The 25,295-nt window shown below is 41.7% G+C and overlaps 1 protein-coding gene and 1 pseudogene across 2 annotated transcripts; one reads left to right on the top strand and one right to left on the bottom strand.

Moving 5' to 3' along the window:
• Positions 1-10,009: 10,009 nt before the first annotated feature.
• On the top strand, positions 10,010-15,359 carry MED18 (mediator complex subunit 18). 2 transcript variants are annotated; one of them, XM_025278615.3, is made up of 3 exons: positions 10,010-10,231; positions 11,011-11,154; positions 14,459-15,359. In XM_025278615.3, the coding sequence occupies exons 2-3, from the start codon at positions 11,082-11,084 to the stop codon at positions 15,010-15,012; spliced, it is 627 nt and encodes a 208-aa protein (XP_025134400.1). In that variant the 5' UTR covers positions 10,010-10,231; positions 11,011-11,081; the 3' UTR covers positions 15,013-15,359. The 2 variants fall into 2 exon arrangements, with proteins under 2 accessions (XP_025134400.1, XP_006049712.1); XM_006049650.4 differs by having other exon boundaries at positions 10,011-10,218.
• A 6,142-nt stretch (positions 15,360-21,501) lies between these two features.
• On the bottom strand, positions 21,502-21,616 carry LOC112583121 (annotated as a pseudogene).
• Positions 21,617-25,295: the final 3,679 nt, after the last annotated feature.

Below are 25,295 nucleotides of genomic sequence, written 5' to 3'. Positions count from 1 at the left end.
ATCTTGTTGCATATATCAGTACTCTGTTCTTCTTTTTATTGCTGAATACTATTGTGTTGGATGAATATATCCCATCTTGTTTATCCATTTACCTCTTGATGAACATGTGGTTTGCTTTAAGCTTTTTAGGTAACACATGCTCATCAAAATTTGGAAAACAGAGACAAATAGAAGAAAAATAATCTCTGGTCTCATTAACCAAAATCAATTATTGTTGGTATTAGAGGTTTTTTTCCTCTGTGCAGAAATGCTTTGGAGGCTATATAGCTAAAATCATCGTACATAGGATTTTTTGGCTTTTTTAAATTGACATCATATGCGTTTTTCACATTATTTCCTTTGTAACCATTTTAATGGTATGTAATGTTTGATCTCTAAAATGTAGGCCTGTCAGGGGAGGGATTTAGGTTGTCTTGCTCTTTCTTTAAAATTTTTATTGGGGTATAGTTACTTTATAATGTTGTGTTAGTTTCTGCTGGTCTTGCTTATTCTTGTATTTTAAGAGCCTAGTACAATGCTTGGCCTGAAGCTGGCACACAATTAATATTGACTAAACTTTATGCCACAGCTTGCCTTGCTATGTTTGTATAAGCACATGTCATTCTCCTTAAATTTTTTTAAACTTTTAAAACAAATTGTAATTGCAGTATAGTTGCTTTACAATGTTGAGTTATTTTCCACTGTACAGCAAAGTGAATCAGCCATACGTACATATATATCCTCTCTTTTTTGGATTGCCTTCTCATTTAGGTCACCACAGAGCCCTGAGCTGAGTTCCTTGCGATATACCCTAGGTTTTCATTCATTATCTATTTTATACATGGTATCAATAGTGTATACAAGTCAATCCCAATCTCTGAGTTCATCGCATCCCCTTCCCACCTTGGTAGCCATTGATTGTTCTTTACATCTGTGTCTGTGTTTCTGCTTTGGAAATAAGATCATCTATACCACTTTTTTTCAGATTCCACATATATGCATTCGTATATGATCTCCTTAAAATTTTATTTTATTTTATTATTATTTTACTTTACAATATTGTATTGGTTTTGCCATACATCAACATGCATCCGCCACAGGTGTGCACGTGTTCCCCATCCTGAACCCCCCTCCCACCTCCCTCCCCATACCATCCCTCTGGGTCATCCCAGTGCACCAGCCCCAAGCTTCCTGTATCCTGCATCGAACCTGGACTGGCGATTCGTTTCTTATATGATATTATACATGTTTTAATGCCATTCTCCCAAATCATCCCCACTCCCTCTCCCACAGAGTCCTTATTTGTTCTCTTTTTAATGTTTTTCCTTGCCTCCACAACCAAGCTACTTGAAGACACTGTCTGCAAACACCTATTACATGCTCAACACATTGTATGTGCCATAATGTACTCTTCATAGCAATCCTGTCAAGTGGATCATTTCCCTGTTTTACAGGTTAAGAAACAAACTCAGAGAAATTAAGTGACCAGTTCAAGGCCACACATCAGTATGCAACTGGGTCCAGATATGACCCATGTTTGTTTGTTTTTAACCCACGTTTAATAGAATCCAACTCCTGAAATCAAAATGAGAATAGTTAAAATTACTATTGATACTTGCTATATGCCAAATGTATCAGTCAATCCTCATAACAACCTTAAAGTGAAGCACTAGCGTGTCTCCACTGGAGAGATGAGAACATGAGCTTCACAGAGGCAAAGCCAGTTGCCCAAGCTTACATGGCTAGACAGTGATAGAATTTTAACCCGAGTAGCTTGACTTCAGGATCCATCTTATGTGCTAAGCACTAGTGTGTTGACCCTGGCCCTACTTCTTCTCCATGGAGCCCTCTTGGGCTTCTTTAGCTCCTCTGGGCTATATGTAGAGTGTCCTACAGGAACGGTTTGAGTTGATAGTGTATAATCCTCTAGCCCAAAGAAGGGGTTAATGACGATGAAATCTTAGGGGATCTGAAACAAACTATTACTTCCAAATATACCACACGGCAGACTCACAATTCTTGCAGCTATGAGACTGGAAGAACACCACCTGCTTCGGAAGGTGGGTGTGGAGAGTAAATGAGTGATCTGGATTCACTGAAAGTGCTTACCCCAGAGTCTGGCGCAGTACACAGTAAACCCACACTAAAGGGGCCTCTGTCTAGGAAATCTGAGACCCAGTGGGTTAATTATCCTCAGATAGAAAACAACACTGACTTCCCCACACAGACCTAAGAGGGGAGAAACCCAAACAGACAGTTACAGTTCAGCTAAAACAGAGCTAATCTTTAATCTTTTATGGATATGTGTAATACATTAACTATTATAGCCTATCCCCTTGAGGCACCTTGACACCTGGTCAACCAGAGGCTGGGGTTGGGTTGGCCGGGCTAAGTGGAAAGCAGCAAGTAAATAGGCCAATTACTCTTCTGCAACAGACTTTCTTAGGTCCCCACCTTAAGATTAAGAGGTTGAATTGGCTGATGCTGCCTGTCATACGAGGGTGGGGTAAGGAGGTGAACTCTTGAGTCAGCAGCCAATGAAGAATACTAGGCACAAAATAACCTGGGGTGTTTTACCTGTCTCTCTGCAAACCAAACACCTTTAGAGCCAGAATTGTATTATTTATTATTTGTCATTGGGTGTTTTGCTCATGATGGTTACTATTAATAATGATGTCGGTGTTTTCATAATAGAAAAAAAATCCAGAGGTGAAGAATTACTAAAGCTAGGTGTTCTCCATGAATTATGATACCATAAGTTTCAACTCCCTTATTTTTTCAACTCTAAGATGTACTTTGTGTCCATGTTTATCAGACTTTGCCTTTTAATACATATGTGCTTGTTTATGGAGGTGTTTCTCAACTGCCTAAAACTTTTTATGTAAATGCTGTGGCTTAATAGTGGCTATTGTCCAAGAATCAAAGCAATGTAAGCGGTCAACCTCCCACTCCAGGCAAGAATTCTACCATAATCTCGGCTTCAATATTTCCACTGGAAAGGAAGTTACTTATCCAAGCAGTCCTTTTCATTACTAGACATCATCACTGTGACCAGTTGTTCCTTACATGGAGCCAAAATCTGTCTATAATATTTTCCCATCATTTCTAGTCCTTTCCTCTGGAACTACATAAAATAAATTTTTCTTAGGATGCAGAGTGGCTCAGAACAGTTAGCAAAATATCTGAAGGCAGACAGATCTGGGTTTTAATCCTGACTCTACCAGTTATTAGCAAATAACTAGTTTCTGTTACCTTATTTATTAAGTGGATTAAATTACCATTGTTGTGAGGTTTAAATTAGATATATGAGTACAAAGTATCTGGCATCTGATGCTCAATAAAAGTAAGCTATTTCCTTTCTCTTTCTCTATACTCTTTCCTTGCTAGATTTGTTATAATTTTATATATTTAAGGACAGATGTTATTTCCACCCTCTCAAGTCTTTTCCAAATTAAACATTCCATAGTTCCTAAACCATTCTCCTAAAGATAGCTCTGATTCATTGCATACCTACAATACACAGTATGTGCCAGGCGCTGCTGAAGGCCTAGGAATGTAAATAACTTGCCTAAAGCCATGTAAACAGTAGCCAAGATTCAAACCTAGATCAGTCAGGCTTTAAATCCATATCTTCAAATCTAGATCCTATAGCAGTGCTGTCCAATAGGAATAGAATGTGGGTCACATATGCAATTTTTAATATTCTAGCCACATTGTAAAAAATGAGAAACAAGTGAAATTAAATTTAATCATTTATTTTATTAAACTCTAAATATCCAAAATATCATTTCAACATGTAATCAATATATAAAATCATCGATATAGTTCATAGTAAGTCTTCAAAATCCAATGTGTCTCTTACACTGAGAGCTTAAATCAATTTGAACTAGGCACTTTTCAAGTGGTTAATAACCACGTGTGGTTCACCACTGTCATAGTAGACAACACATACCTAGAAGAAAGTTGCAGTGTTTCCCATTTGGAATTTAAGGACTTAGGTTCTCCAGCTGAATTCAGGGCGGACTAAATCTAGGAGACCAAGAAAAGCATCTAGTAACCTCTGTTCTCTTAAAATCATTCTCTCAAAAAAAAGTAGTATTTATTAAATGTATGCACCATGCCAGGCATCATTCTGGGAGCTGGGAATACTGCAGTAAATAAAACTCTGCTTTCATGGAACTTGTGATTTTAATGGGGAGGGGACCAAATAAACAAATAATTGGTTAATAGGCAGTATATCACCTAGTCAAATGTCCTGTGAAGAAAAATACAACAGGGTATGAGGGAATACAGGGTAGATAGTGGATTACAATTTCAAATGGGTGATCAGGGAAGGCATGCCTAGTAAAAATGTGCTGCTGCTGCTGCTGCTAGGTCGCTTCAGTCGTGTCCGACTCTATGCGACCCCATAGATGGCAGCCCACCAGGCTCCCCCGTCCCTGGGATTCTCCAGGCAAGAACACTGGAGTGGGTTGCTGTTTCCTTTTCCAATGCATGAAAGTGAAAAGTGAAAGTGAAGTCGCTCAGTCGTGTCCGACTCCTAGCGATCCCATGGACTGCAGCCCACCAGGCCCCTCCGTCCATGGGATTTTCCAGGCAAGAGTACTGGAGTGGGGTGCCATTGCCTTCTCCGGGGAGACCAAAAGGAAACATGGGAGTGAATCCTGCAGTTCAGTAGAAAAGGAGCGCTCCTGATTGACTGTACCACAATTAAGATGGGAGCCTCCTTGACATGTTCAAGTAAGACCAACGAGAACAGTGCGATTGGAGCTGAGTGAATGGGGCGGGGGCAGACACAGATGCAGATGGACAGAGAGGTAACAGGTGATGAGGGCAGATCATGTAGGCATAGTGAGGACTTTGGCTTTTACTCTGAGAAGTGGCGGGAAGAGAATGGCATTGAAACATGTAAAATATCATGTATGAAACGAGTTGCCAGTCCAGGTTCGATGCACGATACTGGATGCTTGGGGCTGGTGCACTGGGACAACCCAGAGGGATGGAATGGGGAGGGAGGAGGGAGGAGGGTTCAGGATGGGGAACACATGTATACCTGTGGCGGATTAATTTTGATATTTGGCAAAATTAATACAATTATGTAAAGTTTAAAAAAATAAAATTAAATTAAAAAAAAAGAAAAAAAAAAAGAAGTGGCATGAACTTATAAGGATGGTGGAAACAACTAGGTTGAAAAGAGCAGTTATATGTTTCCCTGAGGGCTATGCACAAGAAGCAGCTTTTCCTAGGGAAGTTAACTAGTTTGTAACACTAAGGTTGATAGTCTAGCATTGCAGATAACAGAGAGCTAGATCTGTCAATTTATATCAGACTATTCTAGAAAATTGATGAAGGCATTGTGTATGGGTAAGTGTGCCCTGCAATCCATGTTGATGGTCTGCTGTTCTGATGAAGACTGGCCAAGAACTAGTCTTACTCCTTGGAGCCCAGTCTAGTGATGGGCTAGGAAGCATCCATGTATGACGTTTTCTCCTTCTTTGGTGCCATTAATTGTAATAATTGAGGAAATTCACTGTGGAGAAAGAGCCCATGAATTCAGAGGGAGGCATGGTAAAGAGAAAGGTTTATAAGCGAAGGAACTAATTTTGAATCTGAGTCCTGCCATTTGCTGGCAATTCAGCTTTGGGCAAGTCACTTCACCTCTCTGAACCTCTTTTTCCTCCTCTGTAAAATGGAGATGGTAATAGCTACCTTTGGGAGGTATTTGACATAGTTACACATATACAGTGTAAAGTTGTATATAGCAATTGTTCAATAACTGGTAGTCATTTTGATGTGTTCAACAACATTTTTGAACACCCACTACCTATAAAGTACATTGTTGTAGACAGAATGTTTGTGTCCCCCCTCACCAAATCGTTATGGTGAAACTCTACTACCAATGAAATACTACTGGTATTGGTGAAATACTACTACCAATGTTACAGTATTAGGAGGAAGGGCCTTTGAGAAATGGCTAGGGTTAGATGAGGTCAAGAGGAAAGGGATTAGCGCCCTTAATGAGAGTCCAGAGGGAGTTTTCTCTGGTCTTCACCATGTGAGACTACAAGGAGAGGTTGGCAAGCTGCAACCTTAAGAGAGCGCTCATCAGAACCCAACCATGTTGGAACCCTAAGCTCAGATTTCCACCCTCCAAAACTATGTAAAATAAATTTGTTGTTCATAAGCCATTTCATTTATATTTTGTTACAGCAGCCTGAGCTGTCTAAGACACAAATATATAAAAGGAAATACATGATTCCTCCCTTCAAGATGTTTATAATCTACTTTGGGTGATGCTGCTGCTGCTAAATCGCTTCAGTCGTGTCCGAATCTGTGCGACCCCATAGACGGAAGCCCACCAGGCTCCCCTGTCCCTGGGATTCTCCAGGCAAGAACACTGGAGTGGGTTGCCATTTCCTTCTCCAAAGCATGAAAGTGAAATTTAAAGTGAAGTCACTCAGTCATGTCTGACTCTTAGTGACCCCATGGACTGCAGCCCACCAGGCTTCTCCATCCATGGGATTTTCCAGGCAAGACTACTGGAGTGGGGTGCCATTGCCTTCTCTGACTTTGGGGGATGAGACATGCACAAAATATATTCATTAAGATAGAATGTGTTTGCTCAAATGAGAGATATAAAGTGTAATAATAATAGCTATCATTTATTGATTGCTTACAATAAGCCAGGCTCTATGCTGTGTTTCTTAAACATCTCATTTTATTTTTACAACCTCCCCCACTTAAGAAAGTACTATTTTTAACTCTATTTTATAAAAAAGGAAGCTGAGGCTCAGAGAGGGGAAGTGAATTGCCCAAGGTTGCACAGCTGGGTAGCGACAGAAGACAGAAGCAAGCTCCATTCTAAGCGCCAGGCCTCACATCCTTATACAGAAACCCACCCCTACAACTCCTGAGCCTTTGTCCAAGTTTTACCATATTGTTCACCCATTTCTTACTCGTTCTTTTTTTTTTTTAATGCCGCTTCTGAAATGCCAGCTAAAATTTGAGTAAATGTCATAAAAAATGTTTAAAAAGGGAATTCCCTGGCAGTCCAATGGTTAGTAGGGACTTCCCAAGTGGGCTCAGTGGTAAAGAATCCACTTGCCAATGCAGAGACATGAGTTCAATTCCTGGGTTGGAAAGATCCCCTAAAGTAGGAAATGGCTACCCCCTCCAGTATTCTTGCCTGGAAAATGCCATGGATAGAGGAGCCTGGTGAGCTACACAGCCTGTGTCTCGCTGTGCCACACTATTCTTTGAATCCAGAGTAGGCAAGACACGAGCTAAAAGGCTGGAAGAAGATGCAAGGAGAAGTAGGAACTGCAGACACCTTTATTCTCTCCTGGCTGATACAGCAGCCGAAGCAGCAGCCATAATATCACATAACCTAACAGAACCATAAGGTAGCCGTAATAGAGCCATACTGTAACATAATGTAGTCTGTCTCCTGGCTGACACAGCAGCTGTAGCAAGTCATAACTTCACATAACCATAACATAGCCCACCAGGGCTTTCCAGGTAAAGCTCATATATGCTTAGAGGAAAACAGTAGCCCTTGGCCAAGCGAGTACCTCCTGACGTGCACGTGCAGTGCTATAAATGAACTCAGATGTTACATGATCATTGTTTACAAAATTTGGGGCAAGAGAGAGAGGGCCTGACCACGCCATCTTGGCTAATTTGCTCTTTCCCTACAAAAGGGCTTGAGGTAGATGGTGGTGTTTGGACTAGCCTCGAAGCAAGCTGCTGCTTTCTGCTGTTTTAGTTCTTCCTCCAGCTGTTGATTCTGAATCTGGGCCTTCAGGTTTGGTTGTATTCTTCACCTTCTCTAGCAGATCAATGATGACAAATTAAGGCAACGGGTGCACCTTGAACCTGAAGGGCACCTCACCTGTCTGCAGTTCTTCTCTCTTCTTCCTGTAACTGGTGTTCTTTCTTCAGAGAATCAAAGGATAAAGGGTGTTTTTCCACAGTTCTCCATACCTTATTCTCCAACTGGCCTTCTCAAATGAAGAATCTATGCCTTCGGTGTCTTTGTCATGATTTGACTGAAAATCGATAAAGTCTGTTGGGGCATCATAGACGTAAGTGTTTGCAATTTGAGACAATTTTCCTCACCCTTGGGCCAGAACAGCTAGTTTTTCCCACTGTTCTTGTGACTTTCAGTAGGTTAATCTGTCAGTCCCTAGATCTACTACCTTTGAGTTTGACTCAAAGTTGACTCTTGTACTTCTCTTCTGCCGTCTTGAAGTCTGGAAAGTGCTTCTTATCCAGAACTGCCTGGAAGACTCACCACAGGACTCTCCGCACCTTCAGAAGTGCCTGTAATCCAGCTGCAGTAAACCATCAAAAGTCCATAGGAGAGCCAGCTGGAGAAGCCGAATTCTTTTCCTTGCTTTCAGGTCTAATTAGGCCCAGTTTCAGCCTTGTGACCTGCTTTTAGGTTTGTGGTGTTTACAGCTCTTCCAATATGTTTATTTCCAAACGTGACCATCCTTTCTTGATGGGAACGGTGGCCACCGAAGTCCAGAGTGTTTTATTCCATGAACTGGTTCGGATCCGGTTGAATTTGATCCAGTGAAACCAACAGACCCGCCCACCAGAGACAGATGAGATTCTGGCCTTTATTAAGTATACAGGGTGAACACCTAGTCCTGGCTGTACTTGGCAACCCTCCTTCTGTTTTGATCCCCACTCCCAGCATGTGTGTACCTTTGACCTACTCTGAGCTGGAGTGAGTTGCTCAGTTGTGTCTGACTCCTTGCGATCCCATAGACTGTAGCCTGCCAGGCTCCTCCGGCGATGGAATTTTCCAGGCAAAAGTACTGGGGTGGGTTGCCATTTCCTTCTCCAGGGGATCAGACGCTTTACCGTCTGAGCCACCAGGGAAGCCCACTCTGAGCTCGACTCCTGATCTATTCGAGCGACCCTGTCCTGTCTACAAATGGACAGGCAATAAGATGACTTTAACCCAGAAGCAGCACCTCAGCAAGGGAAATGAAAACATCAGAAGCCAAAGTGATGTAAGGTGTGGCGGCGGTGGTGGTTAGGAGACTGAAGTCCTACTGCGGCGGGTTGCACGCACCCCAGGAGGAGCAGGTGGGCCCCACCCACCCCCGCGGGGCCGCGCATGCGGGCCTGAGGGAGGAGCCAGATGAGGACCAAAACTCTCCACGCACAGCTCTTCTCTAGGAGCAGGAGCTGTTCTGAGTGAACCTACGGCCGTTCGGGGATGAGTCTGCGTCGCTTACTTGGCTCGCACGCCGTGCATTAAATTTTTAAAAATTTATTACTGAGTGTTTTGGTGCCCTTTAAATTTTTCGCTCCAAGAGAGGGCTTCAGTCACGTTATTCCAGCTCACTCTTTTCCTGGACTTTATGTCCTTGCCACATAAGCAGTACTCATCAAATTTATCTCCCAATATTTTTGTACCGAAGTAAAACAAACACAGAAGAGGGAACAAATATTAAACGTATTGCTGAGCTCCCTCACGGTTCTGAACAGTTTGGTGCGTGCGTACTCAGTCGCTTCAGCCCGCGGGACTGTTTGACCCTATGGACTGTGGCCAGCCATTGGACTGTAGCCAGCCACTCCGTCCATGGGATTCTCTAGGCAAGAATACTGGAGTGGGTTGCCATGCTCTCCTCCAGGGGACCTTCCCGACCCAGGGATCCAACCAGAGACTTCTGTGTCCCCTGCAGGCAGATTCTTTACCGCTGAGCCACTGGGGAAGTTCTATCTTCAGATACCCAACCAAAATAAGTTTCTGTTTTACGACAATCTCTCCTCTTTTTCTGAAGCTCTCTTCCCCAGGGTCTCTTTGTCCTTTCAGGTCCAAGAGATTTCCTGGACAAAAAGAGTCCAGGTCTTCACAATGGAAAAAAATATTTTCCTGGAAGACGGCCTATGACGGCAATGCCGCCTGAATCTCCCAAAGAACCGCTCCTAAGGAGGCCGCCATCTTCCGTGCAGCATTTCAGCTTGCGCATGCGCTCCTGCTTGCCGTACGGCGGAAATGACTTTTTTGTCCTCTCGGCACCCTTACGTCGCAGAGTGGCGGTGTCGAGGTTTGCGCGACGAAAGATTTTTGTCAGGAGTGGGAAGAGGGGAGAGAAGTGTTGCACTGCCCAGGGTTTTCAAGTTTAGGGCTGGGGGTGGTGATTGTTGCTCGAAAGCTCGGAGGTGCTCGGGTGAATACGGTCCCCCGCTTTGCTGGAAGAGGCTGGAACGCGCTCGGAGGTGTGTTTTTGGTGTAAGTGGGCACGTTTTGATGCTGGCTTTAGGAGGCCCTAAAGCATCATTGGGGCTTCCCTAGTAAACTCAGACGGTAAAGCATCTGCCTGCAATGCAGGAGACCCGGGTTTGATCCCTGTATTAGGAAGATTCCCCTGGAGAAGGAAATGGCAACCCACTTCAGTATCTTTGCCTGGAAAGCCCCATGGACAGAGAACCCTGGCGGGCTAAGTCCATGGGGTCCCAAAGAGTCGGACACGACTGAACGACTAACACAAAGCGTCAATGGAAAGAACTTCGCGCTTTCGCTTCAATCTCTTTAAAAGGTTTTCAGAGAGGTGGAACGCCTAGATTTTAGTCTGGTCTAGGTTCTGCTACCGACCTATTGTGTGTCCTTAGGCTCCTCCCCAAGCCTCAACATCCTCATCTATAAATTGAAGGACATACAAGAGTCCTGAAGTCACTTTTCAGTCTTTAATTGCAGGTCCATTATGTCATCTGAGCCACAAAGCCTTGGGGGTTAATATCGTGGCCTCATTTTAGAAGAAAGACATTGAGTCCTAGGGTGCACAGAAAACAATTGAAGGGTTTCAGATCTTGAGACTGGAAGATTATGCTGTAACTCCATGATCAGGCCTCCTTTGTGTATTTCTGGATCACCTGAAACTGGCCTATAGCAGTTACTAAAAAAGATTTGAATGGGTGGATGAATGAATCTGCATGTCCAGGCCAATGACCCAAGCAGATCTGGTCTCTCTCTGCCTCTCCCATGTATTAACAAGTATAACTCTTCTCCAGGTGTATCCTGTTCTTTACCTGACTGGGGACTCCAAATCTAGTTCTGTCATTTTCAACTTAAACAGATAAACATGGAGGCACCTCCAGTCACCATGATGCCTGTCACCGGGGGCACCATTAACATGATGGAGTACCTGCTGCAGGGTAAGTGAACTAGGGAGCTTGAATTACCTGTTTTCCTGTTTTCTGTTCCAGTTTCCATGGAGATGAGAGGCTGTTATATAAAGGCTACCTGCATAATTTCTGGCACCCTTTTATTCCCCAATTTACTTTTAATTATGGTCACAAATACATAACATTAAGTTTACCATATTAAACATTTTTAAGCATACAGTTCAGTAATGTTAGGTATTTCACATTGTTTTATAGCTAATCTCTAGAACTTTTTCATCTTGCAGAATTGAAATTCTATTCCTGTTAAACACTAATTCCTCCTTTCCCCTCGACCCAGGCCTTGGCAACAACCTTTCTACTTGATGTTTCTAATTTTGACAACTTTAGATAACCTCATAGGAGTGGAAGCATTCAGTATTTGTCTTTTTATGACTGGCTTATTTCACTTAGTATAATGTTCTCAACATTAACGCTTTAGCATGTGAGAGAATCTCCTTTAAAAAATCTGAATAATGTTCCACTGTATGTACATACCACATTTTCTTTATTCATTTCTCTGTCAGACAGTTGGATTGCTTCTACCCAAATGGTTATCATAGATAATGCTCAGTGAACATGGGTGTGCACATACCTCTTCAAGATCTTGTTTTGAATTCTTTAGGAGTGAATGCCCAGAAGTGAGATTAATAGATCATATGGTAATGTTATGATACCATTATTAGTTCCATCTTCTAGATCAGGAAATAGAAGCAAAGTAACTTTCCCAGATGAGAAAACTCAAGACCCAGGGAGGGTTATGATTTTCAGGAGGTCATTTAATCTTTAGTGGAAGAATTTAGACTTTAATTCAGATCATCCATTTAGTAACTTACTATGAACAAAATCAGATTGTTAATTTCACTCCTCAAGCTGCCTCTACTTCAGTCTTTCCTATCTCAGTAAGTGCCGCTGTCAGGCATCAGTTGCTTTAGCCATGCATTCAGGAATCAATCTCAGAGAAAAGAAAGTAGAGTCTATGGGGTCGCACAGAGTTGGACATGACTGAAGCGACTTAGCAGCAGCATGGCATGCAGGATCTTAGTTCCTGAACCAGGGATGAAACCTGGGTCCCCTGCATTGGGAGCACCAAGTCCTAACCACTGGATGACCAAGGAATTCCTGTGAACAGTCAACTTAGATTTCTAGATCTAGTCATCTAGATTTCCGTTTCTGTCCTTTTGCCATATTTGCTTTATCTTTTTCGTTTTGCCGTTTTTGAAGACAGTTTCAGATCTCGTAACATTTTACCCCCAAACACTTTCAATATACATCTCTAAAAAAGCAAGCATATTGTCCTTAATAACCCTGCTGCTGCTACTGCTGCTAAGTTACTTCAGTTGTATCCGATTCTGTGCGACCCCATAGACGGCAGCCCACCAGGCTCCCCCGTCCCTGGGATTCTCCAGGCAAGAACACTGGAGTGGGTTGCCATTTCCTTCTCCAATGCATGAAAGTGAAAAGCGAAAGTGAAGTCGCTCAGTCGTGTCCGACTGGCAGTGACCCCATGGACTGCAGCCTACCAAGCTCCTCTGTCCATGGGATTTGCCAGGCAAGAGTACTGGAGTGGGGTGCCATTGCCTCCTCCGTTAATAACCTCAATACTATCGTTATTACCTGAAAAAGTCATAGTATATTTTTAATATCATCTAATATCTAATTCATATTCAAAAGTTTCCTCCATCTTGTGTTTTGATCCAGGGCATAATATCGTCTCATGCATTACATATGAAAACCGTGTCTCTTAAGCCTTTTTTAACTTGGACCTGCCTCCCCTCACTCCCACTTTTTTTCATGTGACCCTGTCTGGTTGAAGCGTCCATACCAGTTTTCCTGGAATGATCTTTTTAAAATGTAAATCCAGCCATATCTTTCCTTGTTGCATGGAGAATACACTGTGGAGCTAATAACTGTCCAGTGGCCTTACAATAAAATACAGCCTTTAGCATGGGCGACACATAAGGCCTGCCTGCTTTGGCCCATCCCGAATACTCATTTCATGATCATCTTCCATCTTGCTTACCATGCTTCATCCACACTGAGATCCTTTCATTTCTTTGCATTCCCCAAGCTCTTTCCTACCTCTGATCCCCTGGCCTCTATACTTTGTTCCAGCCCTTCACATAGCCATCTCATATTTATCCCTCAGGCCTCAACTCAGTTGTCATTCCCTTAGAAATCTTCTCTGACTACTCCAAGCCCTCAAAGATGTCTCCTCTTCTCCACCCATACCGGTTGTTCTCTATTCCATACCCTGTTTATCTCTTATTTGTTTACTTATTTATTTCCATTTATCTCTTGTTTATTGGTTTACTTATTTTTTTTTTTGTTTCCCCCACTAAACTATAATCTCTGGGCAGGCCAGGCCCCCTACTTCTTAGCATGGTGCCATTCAGTAAGTGTAAGTATATGAACCAGCACTGAACAAAGCTCCTTAAATGTTTGAAGAATGAAAAAACACACGTCTGACACTGTTCTGAACATAGGACCCACTCCCTACTCCTGTGATCTTCTGTCCTATGATAAGTGGGACCCACTCTGTTGCTTTTCCAAAAATTTAGTCATTTGAGTACCACTGTCAATATTTACTGTAGTTTCAGTAGTATATTTTTATTTACTTTAACAGATTTAGTCAATAAAGGAATATGTTCCTCGCATTGGAGTATCAGCAGTAGAGAAAGAAAGATGATTAAAAAGTCAATACATTGATATGTTGAAAGATGACTAAAGAGTTGATGTGATAAGCTAAAGAAAAATAAAGCGGAAAAGTGAAAAGAGATTGGAGGGAAATATGCTATTCTGTTGGAGAAGAAAATGGCCACCCACTCTAGTATTCTTGCCTGGAAAATCCCATGGACAGAGGAGCCTGGCAGGCTACAGTCCGTGGGGTTGCAGAGTCGGACACGATTGAGCAACTAACACACACACATGCTGTTTTATTTTATTATTTTTTGTCTTATATAAAATAATATATATATATTATTTTATAATAGAATGGAATAAAATAATTATTCTAGGTAGATAGTTGCCTATTAAACCCCAAAGTCTGCTAGAGGTTAGCATTACTAAACAAGGCCTAACTTCTAGTACCAAATAAGACAGTGCAAAAAATTGAAAAGAGATTAACTTGTTATATAATATCTTGGCAGTGTAACCTCTCTAAAATCTCATATATTGGGCCTATGGTTTACAAAACACTACACAAATTATTTTGGTTTTTAAGTTTTTTTCAGTCTTTTGCTAATTCCATTACCCAAAATGAAAGATGGAACTCAATAGTGCTTTTTTCCTTCTTCAGGAAGCGTTTTAGATCACAGCTTGGAAAGCCTCATCCACCGCCTTCGTGGTTTATGTGACAACATGGAACCCGAGACTTTTGTTGACCACGAGATGGTATTCCTCCTTAAGGGCCAGCAGGCCAGTCCATTTGTTCTAAGGGCCCGACGCTCTCTGGATAGGGCAGGGGCACCCTGGCATCTTCGCTACCTGGGACAGCCAGAGATGGGAGACAAGAACCGCCATGCCCTGGTGCGTAACTGCGTGGACATTGCAACATCTGAGAACCTCACTGACTTCCTCATGGAAATGGGCTTTCGCATGGACCACGAGTTTGTTGCCAGGGGACACTTGTTCCGGAAAGGCATCATGAAGATCGTGGTGTACAAGATCTTCCGCATCCTGGTGCCAGGGAACACGGACAACACTGAGGCCTTGTCACTGTCCTACCTCGTGGAACTAAGTGTTGTTGCACCAGCTGGGCAGGACATGGTCTCTGATGACATGAGGAACTTTGCGGAGCAGCTGAAACCTCTGGTTCACCTAGAGAAAATAGACCCCAAAAGGCTCATGTGACTAAGACAATCTGTCCACCACTGCAGCTTGTCCTCAGCTGTTACAAGAAAAGATGTTATAATTGCCCCATTTCACCACCGCCAGCCATGCATTCTTCCCTCAGGATGGAAGCCAGTGAGAACTCTGTTGGTACTTTGCACTGGTTTCCCCATATGGCCAGTTCACTTTTGTGACAGCCTTTCTAACTTAAACGCTAAGAATAACATGGAGAATCTAGATCATCCTTCTGCAGGAAGAGGGGAAACTGGAATAAAGTAGCTTTTGGGAAGAAAACTTTGTGTATACGGTTTGTAAAATAGAGACCAAGTTTGTATTGTGCAGTAATAAAAGCTGTAAGGAGAAATGTCTACCATTCTGATTCTTTACCTTACTATCCTACTAATTTGGGATGGACTCATTACCAACTGGAGCAAAATATATGACAGTGTTTTGTTTAAATTTGGTAGATGATAGATAGCTTTTACCTTTTGTACGAGTAGCACGTGTTGAAAAAAATTAAATACAGATAAAAATAAGGAAGATAATGTATAATCTTATTATTTAAAGAGGTGTGCTGGGTTTTGTTTTGTTTTTTTCTTTTGGTGTGCCTCATGCACAGCATGCAGGAATTTAGTTCCCAAACCAGGGATCAAACCCATGCCCCCTGTAGTAGAAGCAGTTTCTTAACCACTGGACTACCAGGGAAGTCCTGAGATGTATAGTTTCTATTTTGTTTTATATCTTTCTAGGCTTTATTTTGGAGAAGGCAATGGCACCCCACTCCAATACTCTTGCCTGGAAAATCCCATGGATGGAGGAGCCTGGTAGGCTGCAGTCCATGGGGTTGCTAAGAGTCGGACACGACTGAGCGACTTCCCTTTCACTTTTCACTTTCATGCATTGGAGAAGGAAATGGCAACCCACTCCAGTGTTCTTGCCTGGAGAATCCCAGGGACGGGGAGCCTGGTGGGCTTCCATCTATGGGGTCGCATAGAGTCAGACACGACTGAAGGGACTTAGCAGCAGCAGCAGCAGGCTTTATTTTTAGAAATGTATGTATATGAGATATATTTTAGAAAAATATTCTGTATATACTGGTTTATAATCATTTTTTTAAATCAGTAACATTTTTCCAGGATATTAGGCTACAATGTTCCTCTGCTTAAAAAAGTTTTTATTGAGTTATTATGTGTCAGTGTTATCCTAAGTGCTTTCAGTTCAGTTCAGTCGCTCAGTCGTGTCCGACTCTTTGCGACCCCATGAATCGCAGCACGCCAGGCCTCCCTGTCCATTCACCAACTCCCGGAGTTCACTGAGACTCACGTCCATCGAGTCAGTGATGCCATCCCACCATCTCATCCTCTGTCGTCCCCTTCTCCTCCTGCCCCCAATCTCTCCCAGCATCAGAGTCTTTTGCAATGAGTCAACTCTTCGCATGAGGTGGCCAAAGTACTGGAGTTTCAGCTTTAGCATCATTCCTTCCAGAGAACACCCAGGGCTGATCTCCTTTAGGATGAACTGGTTGGATCTCCTTGCAGTCCAAGGGACTCTTAAGAGTCTTCTCCAACACCACAGTTCAAAAGCATCAATTCTTCGGCACTCAGCTTTCTTCACAGTCCAACTCTTGCATCCATACATGGCCACTGGAAAAACCACAGCCTTGACTAGATGGACCTTTGTTGGCAAAGTAATATCTCTGCTTTTCAATATGCTATCTAGGTTGGTCATAACTTTCCTTCCAAGGAGTAAGCGTCTTTTAATTTCATGGCTACAATCACCATCTGCAGTGATTTTAGGTATGTTTATTAATTTAACCCTCACAACGACCCATATTTTACACGGAAACTGAGGTGCAGAGAGAGTAATTAGCTTTTCCTGAGCAATTCAGCTACAAATGAGCAGAGCTTGTATTTAAATATTGATAATTGTAATTATTATTTGTATCCTATCATTAGGATTTTCCAAAACTTAATTGTTTCCTCTACTTTGGGATTTTTAGTTAGATCCCATATTTTTGCTTTTATAAACTATCCGGTGTTGCTAGTACTTTTAATTAGATATTTTTTGTCATGTGTGATCATTCTTTAGGATAAATTCCAGGGAACTGCTGGGTCAGAGAGTATGCACTGTTTTAAGTCTTCTGCCATGTATTGCCAAAGGCCTTCCAGAAATGTTCCAGTTTTCACTCCTACCAGTTGTAAATGAGGTTTCCAACACAGTTGCCAAAACTGGGTGTGACCATGATAACACATTTTTCCCATTTGATATTAAATGGTGACTGGTTTTAATTAAAAAAAAAAACATGATCAGTGAGATTTAAATTTTTATGTTGATTGGACATTTTTTTCCTTACATGAATTTTCTTTTCTTCATTGTTCATCTTATCTTTATTTGTAAAGAGCTTTTATATAATTTCCCATTTATCATTTGACTTAATGAATTTTTTAAAACAGTTCTGAGTGAGATAAATGTGGGTTCTTTTAATACCTGTAGAGTTTTTAATACCTGTAGAGTCACACTACTGAGCGACTTCACTTTCACTCTTCACTTTCATGCGTTGGAGAAGGAAATAGCAACCCACTCCAGTGTTCTTGCCTGGAGAATCCCAGGGATGGGGGAGCCTGGTGGGCTGCTGTCTGTGGGGTCGCACAGAGTCGGACACGACTGAAGCGACTGGGCAGCTTAGCAGCAGCAGAGTTTTTAATACACTGGAGACAGTTTGGCTTGCTAAAAATTGTAGGTAACTCAAAATTTTCATTTTCTTCTGGAACCTTCCACTTAGATAACACCCCAGTTGACCACCATTTGACAAATCATAATTCTTGTTGGACCTAGTTTGCCACTTGAAAGATTATACGAATACTCTGTTAAGAAAACCTATCCAAAGTTGACTTAAATGGTAAGGATGATATTACCTGATTTAAGGGTAAAATCAAATATAGGATAGCTTCCAAGTTGGTTAGGGGGCTATTTCTCTGATTCTGGGATCCTTTTCTTGACTTAACCTTGCATATTTTCAACTGAAGCTTTTACTGGCTTCAGTTGCATCAGTTCAGTTGCTCAGTTGTGTCTGACTCTGTGACCCCAGGGACTGCAGCACACCCCGCTTCCCTGTCCTTCACCAACTCCCAGAGCTTTCTCAAACTCATGTTCATCAAGCCGGTGATGCCATCCAACCATCTCATCCTCTGTTGTGCCTTTCTTTTCCTGCCTTCAATCTTTCCCAGCATCAGGATCTTTTCCTATGAGTCATTTCTTCCCATCAGATGGCCAAAGTATTGGAGCTTCAGCTTCAGCATCAGTCCTTCCAATGAGTATTCAGGACTGATTTCCTTTAGGATTGACTGGTTTGATCTCCTTGCAGTCCAATGGACTCTCAAGAGTCTTCTCCAAAACCACAATTTAAAAGCATCAATTCTTTGGCCCTCAGCTTTCTTTATGGTCCAACTCTCACATCTATACATGACTACTGGAAAAACCACAGGTTTGACTAGATGGACCTTTGTTGGCAAAGTAATGTCTCTGCTTTTTAATATGCTGTCTAGGCAATGGCACCCCACTCCAGTACTCTGGCCTGGAAAATCCCATGGACGGAGGAGCCTGGTGGGCTATAGTCCGTGGGGTCGCTAAGAGTCGGACACGACTGAGTGACTTCACTTTCACTTTTCACTTTCATGCATTGGAGGAGGAAATGGCAACCCACTCCAGTGTTCTTGCCTGGAGAATCCCGGGGACAGGGGAGCCTGGTGGGCTGCCGTCTATGGGGTCACACAGAGTCGAACACGACTGAAGCGACTTAGCAGCAGCAGCTAGGTTTGTCATAGCTTTTCTTCCAAGGAACAAGCATCTTGTAATTTCATGGCTGCAGTCACCATCTGCAGTGATTTTGGAGCCCAGGAAAATAAAGTCTCTCACTATTTCCATTGTTTCTCCATCTATTTGCCATGAAGTGATGGGACCTGATGCCATGGTCTCAGTTGTCTGAATGTTGAGTTTTAAGCCAATTTTTTCACTCTCCTCTTTCACTTTCATCAAGAGGCTCTTCAGTTCCTCTTCACTTTCTGCCATAAGAGTGGTGTCATCTGCATATCTGAGGTTATTGATATTTTTCCTGGCAATCTTGATTCCAGTTTGTGCTTCATCCAGCCTGGCATTCCACATGATGTACTCTGCATGGAAGTTAAATAAGCAGGGTGACAATATACAGCCTTGACGTACCCTTTTCCCAATTTGAAACCAGTCCATGTTCCATGTCCAGTTCTAACTGTTGCTTCAGTTGCATGAGTAAATCTTGTTCCTCCTTTCATAACATATTAGCAAGATAATTCAAGCAGGCCCCTTTCTTATTTTGTAGTCATCCACTTTATTCCTAAACTCGACTCTTTATTACAGGCACCCATTCATATATGTTCAATGTATGTCTCTGATGCTTATCTTGTAAACTATGTAGAGTTATGTAAGCATATTCACATAAGTGATGTGCAATAAATGTTCCTCTTCTTTTTAAAGTTATTATTGCTTTTGTGATATTCTCTTATTGCTATACGTAAACCTAACTTACAACTTTGAACTTGCATAGGCTTTCATATTACCAGTAATATTAGTACTTAAATAGTGCTTAACTTTGCCAACAAAGGTCCATATAGTCAAAGCTATGGTTTTTCTGGTAGTCATGTATGTATGAGAGTTGGACCATAAAGAAAGTTGAGCACTGAAGAATCAATGCCTTCGAATTCTGGTGCTGGAGAAGACTCTTGAGAGTCCCTTGGACTGCAAGGAGATCAAACCAGTCAATCCTAAAGGAAATCAACCCTGGATATTCACTGGAAGTATTGATGATGAAGCTGAAGCTTCCAATTTTTTGGCCACCTGACGTGAAGAGCCGACTCATTGGAAAAGACCCTGATGCTGGGAAAGAGTGAAGGCAAAAGGAGAAGGGGAGAAGAAGATGAGATGGTTAGATAGCATCACTGACTCAATGGACATGAATCTGAGCAAACTCTGGGAGATAGTGAAGGACAGGGAATTCTGGCGTGCTGCAGTCCGTGGGGTTGCAGAGTTGGACATGACTTAGTGACTGAACAACAATGCTTCACTCTGTTTCAGATACTTTAAATGTTTTAAATCATATACTTCTGCCAACAACCCTATGATATTTTTGCTCCCATTTTGTAGATAAGTTTGAGGCACAGATAACTCAAATTTTTACTTCCACTGTAAGTGTTGGAGACTGCATTTGAACTTGAACAGTCTAGCTTCAGAATCCAGGCACGTAAGTACTGTGCATCTATCACGTTTGTACTCATTCACTCTTTTGATGATAGAAACCTAGGTTGCCATCAACACTCTGTTACTATTAAAATAGCAAAAATAAGCAAGTTTGTATATTGACATGAAAAATTCCCCTACACTATGTAGTTGGGAATGCTCAATTTTGCCAAAAATTATCAGGTTGCTTTTCAGAATGCTGTGCTATTTACATTACTATCACAGTACACAAGAAATCTTAATGACCACATCCTCATCAATCTTCAGTGTTACCATTTTTCTAATTTTGCCAGTATTTTATTTAAGTGTAAAGATTTTTTAAATATGTAACAAGCAAAATTATTTATCAATAAACTTTTAAGTAATTCCCCATTCTGATGCCTTAATTCCTCCATTTGAGTCCTACTGTTCAAGATAACCCTTTCAAAAAGAATTTTTGCTCAGTCTAGTTTTTCAGTTGGGCTTCTTTGATATTCAGTGGAATAGGGACACACTTCAAAATTCCCCAGCTGTGGTCTTGGAGATTCAATTTCCTCCAGCAATTAGCTATGGACTATGTTTAGGGTCAGAGGAGATGGATCTGCCTGGTTCTGAATTTTAGACATCCTCTAAACATGCATTAAGTTCAAATCAGATTTACTCTTAAGCTATCACACCTCAGAACAGTACAGGTGGGGCTTCCTTGATGGCTCAGTGGGAAAGAATCTGCCTGCCAATGCAGGATACATGAGTTCAATCCCTGATCCAGGAAGATCCCACATGCTGCAGAGCAACTAAGCCCATGTGCCTCAACTTTTAAGCCTGTGCCCTAGAGCCCGGGGGGCCCCAACTACTGAAGCCCTGGAGCCCTAGAGCTTGTACTCTGCAACAAGAGAAGCCACTGCGGTGAGAAGCTCGGGTACCAAAACTAGAGAGTAACCCCTGTTCTCCACAACTAGAGAAAGACCCAGCACAGCCAAAAATAAATAAATAAAGTTCTTAAAAAAAATAAGCTATTAGAAAAAATAGGAATAGTACAGATCATTGGGATATGGTAATTCATTTTTAAAGTTCATACCCTCAAAATAAAAGCCTAAAAAAGGAAGCCATCTTTGTTTCATGTCAACATTAAAATTAGAGTACTAAATCAATGTAGTTGGTAATTTCCTTCATATCTTAAGCTTTTAAATGATCAAATCTATAGTCCTGGAAGCAACCTTTGTGTTTATCAATACCTCCACCACTTGAATCTCTTTCAGGTATCATGATCCTTCTTATCTGTCTCAAAACTCATACTAAACAATGAGTTCTGGGCTGCAGAAGAGGATTTCTTTTCTCACCTGTCTTTGTCCACAGATTAAACAAACAAACAAAAAAAACACAAGTGCTATTGATTTTTGCTAGTCTGGTAGCAGTAAAGTGGGAGTTCTCAGCTGTTTTGATTTGCATTTCTCTGATTATAATTAAAGTTGACACTTTCATTTTTCTGTATGCTTAGTATGTGAAAAAATACTAAAGTATTTATATATCCTTTGCTTGTTTTTCTATTTGATTTCTTGTTGATTTGTAGTGATTGTATATTCTAGACATTATTCCTTGTTTGTTAACATTTATTTATTTATTTGGCTTCTCTGGGTCTTAGCTGCCTCACACTGGATTTTCAATCTTTGCTGCCACATACAGGATCTAGTTCTCTGGCCAAGGACTGAACCTGGGCCCCCTGCATCGAGAGGGTGGTGTCTTAACCACTGGACCACCAGGGAAGTCCCTCCTTGTTTAAACACTGCAGATACCTTCTCCCAGTCTGCAACCTTCATGCAAATTTGTTATGTCATTAATTTAGTAGATGTCCTAAATTTTGACCTTAGAATTTGGAGTCTTATTTTGGAAGTCTTTATTTATACCTGGGTAACAGAGATTTTCCTGTACTGTCTAATAATAGCTTTATAGTTTTAACTTTCACATTTAGGGAAAAATTCAGCTTTTTTCTCTACACAGTGAATTCATTTTTCTATTACCAAAGGAAAAACAGTCGTTCCAGTGTTTCATGATGTCGCTTTTATCACATGTTAAGTTCCCATTTCTAGGCTCTCCTTTCCATTCCATTGGTCATTTTCTCTGTTTCAGTGTCAACACAATATTTTTATTACTGTGGCTTCGTGGTAGAGCCAGTTCTACCAGTAGGGCAGGTCTCCCTACTTTTATTTCCCTCTGAAAATAGACTTAGCTGTCATAGACTCTTTTTTCTCTCATGCAGAACTTACATTTGCATGGAGTGCTCTCTCACCAGAATTCAATGTTCAGACTTCCTTCATCTCTTTCAGGTCTCTGCTAAAATGTTGATAAGCACCCCCAACCATCCTAAATTAAGTAGCACACTCACTACCCATTACCCCTTCTTTCTTTTATTTAATCATTTTCATAGCATTTATTACTCTCCAACTTTAGATTATCTAATCACTGCTTCTCTCCTGAAAATATAAGATTCGTGAGGATAGGTGCTCTCTTTTGTTCTCTGCTGTACCCCTAGTACCCAGAACAATATCTGGCCTGTGATAGTCACTCTGAATATTTGTTAAATGAATGAAATCTTTACACAGCTGAGGTTATCTGGATCGACACTGATCCAGGTCTTCTTATGTCCTTGAATAGAGTTTAGTGTTTTTCTTGATAAACTCCTTAGGCTTTGCCTTGTGGCAAGAGAAGTTTGCCTGCCATTCCCGTGGGCTTCCTGGGTGGCACAGTGGTAAAAAATCTGCCCGCCAATGCAGGAGACACAGGAGACGTGGGTTTGATCCCTGGGCTGGGAAGATCCCCTTTAGAAGGAAATAGCAACCCACTCCAGTACTCTTGCCTGAATGTCCCATGAACAGAGGAGCCTGGTGGGCTATAGTCCATGGGGTCTCAAAAGAGTCAAACAGGACTTAGCGAATAAGCAACAACAATGCTAGACACTGGCTGACAGTGTCTAAGATACAGTCCCGTCTTTAATAGCTCCCATTACAATGGTAGAAACAGACATTTGTACAGTTCATGTAGTCATCAAAGGTATGCAAACAACGGGCTCCTTCCCAAAACAAATGAATCTTTAGCACTGACCAAGCAGATCTGCTTCCTTTTGCTTGAATGTACTTGAATACTCTTGGTTATACATTATCTTCCTTACTATCCATTTACCTTTGACTTTTCCATTCATCTCTGGCTATGTGACTCCCACACAACCAAAAAGCAAGATCAAATAATAGAAAGCAGGTAACAGTGGTTAAGCGCTCAGGCCTGAGAGACAACATAGGTTCCAGTTCTAGCCCTGCCATTTACCAGCTGTGTGACCTTGGACATATTGCATCACTTTCTAGAGAATCCATTTCCCCATCTGTCAAAGTGAGGAAATTTGACACCTTCATCACGTAGAGGATATAATGAAATAACCTGTGTGAAGGCTTTCAACACCAGGCCTCACAAGCAGCCAGGATTTTCCCTTTCTGTCATTCTGTGATCATTCCTGGAACGCAAGAAGGTCATGAAGTTTCCTTCCTGTGACTTCTGACATTTGATGACAGCTCAGTAGCATCACTTGTTTTGCATTTCATCACATTCCCTATATAGTGATTCTTGTGGTGGTTTTTTGTGGGGGGAGGCTGTGCTGGGTCTTTGTTGCTGCATGGGCTTTCTAGTTAGCAGGGCTTTCGTTACTCTTCACTGTGGTGCAGAGTGTTGTCATTGTGGTGGCCTCTCTTGTGGTCCCCGGGCTCTAGAGCACAGGCTCAATAGTTGTGGTGCACGCGCTTAGTTGCTCCACAGCATACAGGATCCTCCTGGGCCAGGGATCGAACCTGTGTCTCCTGTATCAGCAGGCTGACTCTTTACTGCTGAGCCACTAGGCAAGCCCGAGTAATTCTTTGGTCTGTCTTGGCTTCTAGTGCTACTATTTAGTAGTTATTTGTATCTCATGCAAGTTCTTTAACTCTCAGAATGTCTATCTTCTCATCTATAAAACAAGTATAATTACAGTAGTATCTATTTAATAGAGCTGTCATATCAATTAAATGATTGATAAGCATAAAGGCCTAGCAGAGTGCTTGGCACATAAGTTAGCTGTTTTCAGTTTTAGCATTGTTAAGTTTGCATGCGTCTTACGGGGAGAAATTGTGTTTTGTAGTACAGCATAATAGTTAAGAGCACAGACTCTGGAGTCTTCAGTTCAAATCTGAACACCACATATATGTTGCCCAATCTGAGTAAACCTCTCTAGGCCTCAGTTTTCTTATCTGCAAAATGGGAATAATAAAAGACCCCCCCCCCCTGGGAATTTCCTGGCTGTCCAGTGGTTAAGAATGACTTCCAATGCAAGGGGCACAGGTTCAATCCCAGTCAGGGAACTAGATCCCACATGCCACAACTAAGACCCAGTGCAGCCAAATAAATAAATAAAAATAAATATTAAAAAAGAACCCAATTCTGCAGGTTGATGTAGGAATTAAAGGAGATAATACACTCCTCGGGCAATTGGCACAGTGCCTGGCATAAATATTGATTTCTCGAGCAATTATTGTGTGTAATGTGCTAAATGTTTTGTTCAGCATGTTCTAAATATGTTTTTCTGTGAACCCCATAACCTCTGCTTAGTATTACTCATAAAGTAACTATTCAAATATTTACTGAATGAGTGAATGAGTGAATGCTGACTCATAGACCAAAAGAATCTTGCCTGCATAAATTGGTTTGTCCCCAGGTTAACAGTCCTCATTCCTCTCCAGTGAACAAGTGGATAAGCCATGAAGTTCAGCACCTGTAAAAAGCAAGAGAGCATGGAAAGGGGGGAGATATGAGGCCCTGGCTCCTTCACTTTGGAGAAATGACTCGCCCTTTAGCACTGGCATTCATTTGTCAGAACTGGTAATATTGCTGTAGGCAAAAGTGGTAAAATTTATAACATTTAAGATCATGAAAAACATAGAGAAAGGAACATCTCTTTGAGGAAAATAAAAATCAACGCAACTCTTCTTGAGGGCATTTAGCCTAAAAGGACCCGCTCCAGTGTTCTTGCCTGGAGAATC

The sequence above is a fragment of the Bubalus bubalis genome, chromosome 2, assembly GCF_019923935.1.
Source record: "Bubalus bubalis isolate 160015118507 breed Murrah chromosome 2, NDDB_SH_1, whole genome shotgun sequence".
NCBI classification, from domain to species: Eukaryota; Metazoa; Chordata; class Mammalia; order Artiodactyla; family Bovidae; genus Bubalus; species Bubalus bubalis.
Note: the sequence above shows the minus strand (reverse complement) of the source record. Positions and strands in the feature narration are given on the sequence as shown.

Coding starts and splice junctions, on each gene's coding strand:
- MED18 (XM_025278615.3), top strand. CDS start 11,082: ATGGAGGCACCTCCAGTCACCATGATGCCTGTCACCGGGGGCACCATT. Junction 11,155..14,458: donor GATGGAGTACCTGCTGCAGG/GTAAGTGAACTA, acceptor TTCCTTCTTCAG/GAAGCGTTTTAGATCACAGC.